Source organism: Lithobates pipiens, unplaced genomic scaffold (assembly GCF_037356315.1).
Source record: "Lithobates pipiens isolate NorthernLeopardFrog02 unplaced genomic scaffold, aLitPip1_a1.2 Scaffold_30, whole genome shotgun sequence".
Lineage (NCBI taxonomy): Eukaryota > Metazoa > Chordata > Amphibia > Anura > Ranidae > Lithobates > Lithobates pipiens.
The window spans coordinates 10,596,807-10,605,382 of NW_027507791.1; the positions used below are offsets into that span (position 1 = coordinate 10,596,807).

Genomic DNA, 8,576 nt, shown 5'->3' on the forward strand with positions numbered 1-8,576 from the left:
CGGCGTAACATTATCTTTCACATTATGCAAAAAAATTGGGCTAATTTTACTGTTTTGTTTTTTTTTAATTCATGAAAGTGTCCCTTTTCCCAAAAAGTTTGCGTTTAAAACACCACTGCGCAAATACCGTGTGACATAAAATATTGCAACAATTCCCGTTTTATTCTCTAGAGTCTCTGCTAAAAAAATATATATAATGTTTTGGGGTTCCAAGTAATTTTCTAGCAAAAAATATGGATTTTAACTTGTAAACACCAAATGCCAAAAATAGGCTTAGTCATGAAAGGGATAGTTGTATAAAAAAATGCACTTTTTATCTTTCAAAGTGTTTCCCAGTGCTAAACCTTTCATCTAATTTCTAAATTGATGCATTTGTAAATTTTAAAAGCCAATATAAAGGAATAGTAGTGGAAAAAAAGCCCTTGTGGATTTAATTATCCTTTTTTTTTGGTTAATTCTCCTTTAAGGGGGTGTGGCAAGGGGCGTGTCCTATGCCTACATATGTTTGCTAGTAGGTCTCCCTCATTCCCATCTAAAAACCACAAAAAGCCCTGCAAAAATGCTCAAAAGCAACATGCATAGATGTGAATCAAGCCTAATGAGAACCTTTAGAGCCAAGAACTGCTGACATCCTTCCGTATCGAGTTGGTTGTGAAGCATAATGGGTATAATGCAAGTTAGATTCATGGGTGCCAGACACTTCTTGAATACAAAGAGATTTTATTTCTCTTAATACTGAACTTTGGGAGAGAGGGTTAGGGCCAGGACATCCTCACACAGTTGCAATGTTAATTGTCAGACAGACTTCTACAGGAGGACAGCCATGCAGGGAAAGGCATCCAGCAAGACGCCACATCTGCATGTGTAAGAATGCTGTCTTCTATGGCAACAGTCTTTAATAGTTTCTAACACAAGGTGTAACATTTCCTTCACTTCCACTACAATCACTTCTTGTAGTTCTTTAACCACTGAGCTCCCAGTCTCTCTCTCAATAGACTATATGATTCACTGCCTCTGAATCCCTTGATTTCTTCCAATCTTCACGGTGGTGTCTTCCTCAAGCGTCACCCCCATCTCTGCTCGGTCCCTGGCTTGACACACAAAGCTGCTCTGCAAGCCTCACCTCCGCTGGCTGGGTCCCTGACTTGGCACCTGCTAAAGTTTCCCGATTCTTCACCATCCCCGGTTGGTGAGAATTCCGCTCTGGTACTTGCTTCAGCTACTCACTGTGGTCCCTGGTAAAGGTGGTTCCCTTAGTGCTTCCCCTCTACCTCCAACCATGACAGGTTCTCCAGCCAGCAGAACCGTCACTTTTGGTTGGACTGCAAGCCACAATCCCAACTCTGCGCTCCTTTCTCTTGCTTCTGGATAGGCCCTCAGACAGCCTAGCAGCCAGATGTGCCCGGCATAGGCCCAAACTCTCGCCTAGCAGCCCGGGCAATACAACACACGTCCACCCAGACACCAGTCCAGGTGGCACAGAACACCGATCATCTGACGCCACCCAAATATATAGGTTCTCCCAGCATGCCAAGGGATTAAAGAAAACCCCTGCCCATTGGCTGAGATACCCCATATACTCATAATCTGACCTTGAATTGCCCTTGTCTTATCAAATGCCACCAAGTGCCTGGCCACCTAGTGGCAAACGAGAAAAGTGCAACAATTAGAGACTTAAGTGAAATCAATTGATCCCTAACAATGGACCAGGTAGTTATACCTGGCAGGTAAATTTAGGAGCAACCCTACCTAAACTCCTATGTGTAAATTACCCTGTGTCTATTAGGGGCACAGGGTGACCGAGAACCCCAGTCGGGTCTGCACTAACCAGACTCACTGTACAACCACACTGGACTCAGCATTTCTTTTTACCCCTGTTATCTAGGGTTCTATATGTGTGGTTTGTGTTGAAAGAATGAAGGGGCTCTTTGACTTGGGACAGTAATATTTCTGAACAATTTTCCTCAAGAAATATATGAAGATAAATGAATTCTACCTTTCCGAATGCTGGAATATTGTATGAGCTTGGTCTCCTAGACTGTTCTATACTTTTTACTAGATCGTTTGAGCTGTGGCTGTATCCTATTGTTCTATTGCTTCTGTTTGCCTTGGCATCAAAGTATTATGGGATGTATATATGTATATGGATTAGCTAAGAGAGGGGAGGGGGGATTTCTCCAGCAGCCCCTCCTGTCTGTGTGTCTCTTGTTACTGAATGTAGTTTACCCCGCCCTGTGTCATTATACAAAGGAAGGGGGATTGTCCCCTGAGTGCAGATCTCTGTGCCTGTGTTTGAATAAACAGTCTTATGCTTCTCTTCCCCCTACACTGATGTCTCGACAAGTGACTGGGTGGGCTAAGGGACCTTGGATCGTGCTTGTACCGGACAAAGGAAGCTTATACGGTAGACATACTCCTCTTCAGTATTGGGGGGGGGGGGGGGGGGTCCGTCACAGTACCATTATACTGTATTATAAACATGCTGCACTACTAATACATATACAAGGTGTTATCACTACACCTCCTACATAAACTTATGAAAGTGTACCAATGAATTAACATAACAAACTGATATGTGCAATAGTGAAGTGCAAGAACAGTCCGCCTAAACAATAAAGGAAATACATTTTTTTGTGATAATAAACAAAGTGCAATATGCGGATAAAGTGCAAAATATACAGAGAAAATACTCCACTTATTGTATATGATATACAAAGTCCCAATGCCAAATTAGGCCATACTTCCATGGTACACTTCCAAAGGGACATTCCAAATAGAGACTTGCAGGGACACTCCACCATAATAGACGAGTCACCTCTCTCTTAGTGGCATATCAACGGTATCCCATCCGAGAAAAAAAAAAGAACACCTCCACATAGTGTAAAACCATAGCAACGAGGATTTATTTAAAAAGTCAGATCACTTACATTTAGCTGGCAATAAAGTGCTTAACAATGAATCCAAATGGAAAACAGAATGTAGTAAGCAATGGCCTGGACAGGACTCAACGCGTTTCGTCTACTTAGACATCATCTAGGGTGGGAGCCCCTAGTGGTCACTGCATTTAAATAAAGAATTGTGACCTCATTGTAACCTGTGTTTGGATAATAGCTAATTGTTCATGGCCGTTTCAGGCAGGCTGGCCAAGATGGTGTGGGTTAAATCCGCTTACCAAAACTCGTGGACCCAGTCACCAGCAGTGATGCGTCAGACAGGCAGATGTGTACCAACAAAAGAATATTTCAATAGCGACTTCCATGGGACACTTCCAAAGGGACATTCCAAATAACGACTTGCAGAGGCAACAACTACACCATAATAGACGAATCACCTCTCTCTTAGTGGCATATCAACGGTATCCCATCCAAGAAAAAAACAGAACACCTCCACATAGTGTGAAACCATAGCAATGAGGATTTATTTAAAAAGTCAGATCATTTACATTCAGCTGGCAATAAAGCACTTAACAATGAATCCAAATGGAAAACAGCATGTAGTAAGCAATGGCCTGGACAGGACTCAACGCGTTTTGTCTAATTAGACATCATCTGGGGTGGGAGCCCCTAGTGGTCATTACATTCAAACAAAGAATTGTGACCCCCAATAATCATTATAACCTGTGTTTGGATAATCGCTAATTGCTCATGGCCGTTTCCGGCAGGCTGGCCAAGATGGCGTGGGAGCGTGCGTGTCAAGCCTCACTCTGATCGGAGGTGACTGCACTATACATGGGCGCCGTTAAAAAAATGTTTTGTTACGTTCCATTTTGTTTCTTACAAAAACATTTGTATTTCATAATCTGTGTACAAAATGTAATTTGAATTCGTACAAAATACGAATTTTCGTTAGATTCGTAAACTTTTCTTTAAAATAACGAAAGTTCGTTATTATGAATTTATCATTATGAGGGATCCCCACCATCCCTGTGCTGAGTTCCCAGGTCTGTACACCTGCTGTGTGTCCATTATGAGGGGTTCCCACCATCCCTGTGCTGAGTTCCCAGGTCTGTACACCTGCTGTGTGTCCATTATGAGGGATCCCCACCATCCCTGTGCTGAGTTCCCAGCTCTGTACACCTGCTGTGTGTCCATTATGAGGGGTTCCCACCATCCCTGTGCTGAGTTCCCGGGTCTGAGTGTACACCGACACACCGGGTCTGAGTGTACACCGACACACCAGGTCTGAGTGTACACCGACACACGCATATGAGCTTTAATGGCACCCTAGTCTTACTTAGTCCGTAGTGTTCAATATTAAGTTGGCCCACCCTTTGCAGCCATAACAGCTTCAACTCTTCTGGGAAAACTGTCCGCAAGGTTTAGGAGTGTGTCTATGGGAATGTTTGACCATTCTTCCATAAGCGCATTTGTGAGGTTAGGCACTGATGTTGGACAAGAAGGCCTGCCCCCCCCCCCCTTCAATGCTCCAAAGGTGCTCTATCGGCTTGAGGTGAGGACTCACCTCAGTCAAGTTCCTCCTACCCGAACTTGCTCACCCATGTCTTTATGGACCTCACTTACAAAAATTTGTATTTTTATTTCTTTTTTTAGCTTTGCTCAAATGGGGCAAACGTTAGAACCTCTCATATCTTGTCACTGTGTCACTAGAACAGGAAGTGAGGGTAATTCACCCCAATGAGGACACAAGACCGCAATAACAACCTTAACTTCTGGCTTTTACCCACCCTGCCGAAAACTGAACTTGAGTTAGGCTTTAAGAAAGGGTTGGATACCCAATAGGTGGAAAAGATTGATTTTAGAGGCTGGAAAGCTCCATATAAAAACTTAGGGCTGCAGTACCACTGCCAGACAGAGGAGTCACTGTGTCTCTCCATTGAATGCGCTAGAAAATTTAAAGTGCGAGTTCCGCCGTTTTTTTTTTAAAGCCAGCAGCTACAAATACTGCAGCTGCTGACTTTTAAAATAGGGACACTTACCCGCCCAGTGCGCCCGCGATGTCGGCACCCGAAGCCGATCTCTCGATCGTCTCTCGGGTGCTGCCGCCGCCATCTTGGCTATGGGAATCAGGAAGTGGAGCATGCGCGAGTCGCGCTGCGCAATAAGGATGGTCCCCGCTGTCTCTGGGATCCGTGTGTTTCCCAGCAGACAGCGGGGGACCTGCGGAAAGGGGCGTAGATTCTGCGGATATCTATGCCGGAAGTGGGTGCAGATACCTGTACTGTACGGGTACCTGCACCTCCCCCCCCCCCCCCCCTGAAAGGTGCCAATTGTGGCGCCGGAGGGGGGGGGGGTTCCAATGAGCGGAAGCTCCACTTTAGGGTGGAGCTCCGCTTTAAAGCGGAGGCTCAGAGTTGCAGTACCACTGCCACGCAGAGGTGTCGCTGTGTCTCTATGTTGGCAATTTCATAGGCGCGGAGTTGCAGTACCACTGTCAGACAGAGGTGTCGCTGTGTTATCATTGAATGCGCTTGGAAATTCGATAGAAAGGCTCAGAACTGCAACTTCCATTGTCAGACAGAGGGGTCGCTGTGTTTCTCTTTTGGTTGCGCTGGGAAGTTCAATAGAAAAGCTAAGAATTGCAGTACCAGTACCAGACAAAGGGATCGCTGTTTCTTCATTCGGAAGCACTAATGTAGAGCCTCAGAGCTGCAGTCCCGCCTCCGTACAGCAGGGTCGCTGTATCTTCTTTGGCCTCGCTGTAGCCCCCCCAGGACAGTCTTTCCAGCGGCGCGGTAGGCGGGGCATCTCGCTGTCCGCGCAGCCCCTCCTCCCCCGGCGGCCATGGCACTTCCCGGCATTCCCTATGAGCAGAGACTACTCATCATGGCCGAGCCGCGGGAGAAGGCGCTGCAGGACTACAGGAAGAAGCTGCTGGAACACAAAGAGATAGATGGGCGGCTGAAGGAGTGTGAGTGGCGGGGAGGAGAAGGGAGAGGAGGTCGGAGGAGGAGAGACACTGAGGGGAGAGCTTCTCACAGCCGCACACAATCAGCTGTGTCATGCCGGCTCCTGGGGTAGGACTAGGCCGCAGAGCCCATCACAGGGGCCCCGAGCCTACACTCCTCCTCAGTCCTCACTGACCGCCTACTACTTGGTGCGGGGAGTTGCTGCCCATGGCAACCACTCCCGTTGTAGCTGTCCTGAGTACCAGTGGAGCAGTTGCCCATAGCAACCAGCGTATTGAAGCAAACTGGTTGCTATGGCAAAATTAACTTCTTTTATCCACTATATACTATATAGTGCGCCAAAACTTTTTCTAGACCCAGAATTGGGGGGAGGGGGTTTAGTCCCAGGAATATGATATGGGGGGGGGGGGGGTTTAGTCCCAGGAATATGATATGGGGGGGGGGGGGGGTTTAGTCCCAGGAATATGATATGGGGGGGGGTTTAGTCCCAGGAATATGATATGGGGGGGGGGGTTTAGTCCCAGGAATATGATATGGGGGGGGGGGGTTTAGTCCCAGGAATATGATATGGGGGGGGGGGTTTAGTCCCAGGAATATGATATGGGGGGGGGGGGGGTTTAGTCCCAGGAATATGATATGGGGGGGGGTTTAGTCCCAGGAATATGATATGGGGGGGGGTCTAGTCCCAGGAATATGATATGGGGGGGGGGGGGGTTTAGTCCCAGGAATATGATATGGGGGGGGGTCTAGTCCCAGGAATATGATATGGGGGGGGGGGGGGGTTTAGTCCCAGGAATATGATATGGGGGGGGGTCTAGTCCCAGGAATATGATATGGGGGGGGGGGGTTTAGTCCCAGGAATATGATATGGGGGGGGGGTTTAGTCCCAGGAATATGATATGGGGGGGGGGTTTAGTCCCAGGAATATGATATGGGGGGGGGTTTAGTCCCAGGAATATGATATGGGGGGGGGTTTAGTCCCAGGAATATGATATGGGGGGGGGTTTAGTCCCAGGAATATGATATGGGGGGGGGGGTTTAGTCCCAGGAATATGATATGGGGGGGGGTTTAGTCCCAGGAATATGATATGGGGGGGGGGGGTTTAGTCCCAGGAATATGATATGGGGGGGGGTTTAGTCCCAGGAATATGATATGGGGGGGGGTTTAGTCCCAGGAATATGATATGGGGGGGGTTTAGTCCCAGGAATATGATATGGGGGGGGGTTTAGTCCCAGGAATATGATATGGGGGGGGGGTTTAGTCCCAGGAATATGATATGGGGGGGGGTTTAGTCCCAGGAATATGATATGGGGGGGGGTTTAGTCCCAGGAATATGATATGGGGGGGGGTTTAGTCCCAGGAATATGATATGGGGGGGTTTAGTCCCAGGAATATGATATGGGGGGGGGGTTTAGTCCCAGGAATATGATATGGGGGGGGGTTTAGTCCCAGGAATATGATATGGGGGGGGTTTAGTCCCAGGAATATGATATGGGGGGGGGTTTAGTCCCAGGAATATGATATGGGGGGGGGGTTTAGTCCCAGGAATATGATACGGGGGGTTTAGTCCCAGGAATATGTGACGGGGGGGTTTAGTCCCAAGCATATGATATGGGGGGGGGGTTTAGTCCCAGGAATATGATATGGGGGGGGGTTTAGTCCCAGGAATATGATATGGGGGGGGTTTAGTCCCAGGAATATGATATGGGGGGGGGTTTAGTCCCAGGAATATGATATGGGGGGGGGTTTAGTCCCAGGAATATGATATGGGCGGGGGGTTTAGTCCCAGGAATATGTGACGGGGGGTTTAGTCCCAGGCATATGATATGGGGGGGGGGGTTTAGTCCCAGGAATATGATATGGGGGGGGGTTTAGTCCCAGGAATATGATATGGGGGGGGGTTTAGTCCCAGGAATATGATATGGGGGGGGGTTTAGTCCCAGGAATATGATATGGGGGGGGGGTTTAGTCCCAGGAATATGATATGGGGGGGGGGGGGTTTAGTCCCAGGAATATGATATGGGGGGGGGGGTTTAGTCCCAGGAATATGATATGGGGGAGGGGGGTTTAGTCCCAGGAATATGATATGGGGGGGGGGGGGGTTTAGTCCCAGGAATATGATATGGGGGGGGGGGGGGTTTAGTCCCAGGAATATGATATGGGGGGGGGGGTTTAGTCCCAGGAATATGATATGGGGGGGGGGTTTAGTCCCAGGAATATGATATGGGGGGGGGGGTTTAGTCCCAGGAATATGATATGGGGGGGGGGGTTTAGTCCCAGGAATATGATATGGGGGGGGGGGGTTTAGTCCCAGGAATATGATATGGGGGGGGGTGGGGGGGGTTTAGTCCCAGGAATATGATATGGGGGGGGGGGTTTAGTCCCAGGAATATGATATGGGGGGGGGGGGTTTAGTCCCAGGAATATGATATGGGGAGAAGGGGGGGGTTTAGTCCCAGGAATATGATATGGGGGGGGGGGGTTTAGTCCCAGGAATATGATATGGGGGGGGGGGGTTTAGTCCCAGGAATATGATATGGGGGGGGGGTTTAGTCCCAGGAATATGATATGGGGGGGGGTTTAGTCCCAGGAATATGATATGGGGGGGGGGGGGTTTAGTCCCAGGAATATGATATGGGGGGGGGGGGGTTTAGTCCCAGGAATATGATATGGGGGGGGGGGGTTTAGTCCCAGGAATATGATATGGGG

The 8,576-nt window shown here is 48.4% G+C and overlaps 1 protein-coding gene across 1 annotated transcript in view; it reads left to right on the forward strand.

The window, feature by feature from the left end:
* Positions 1–5,725: 5,725 nt before the first annotated feature.
* Positions 5,726–8,576, forward strand: part of PSMC6 (proteasome 26S subunit, ATPase 6) — a gene marked incomplete in the record, with an annotated part of 13,656 nt that continues 10,805 nt past the window's right edge. The window contains 1 exon segment of the mRNA XM_077463687.1: positions 5,726–5,868. Coding sequence (XP_077319813.1) covers positions 5,742–5,868 — 127 coding nt within the window.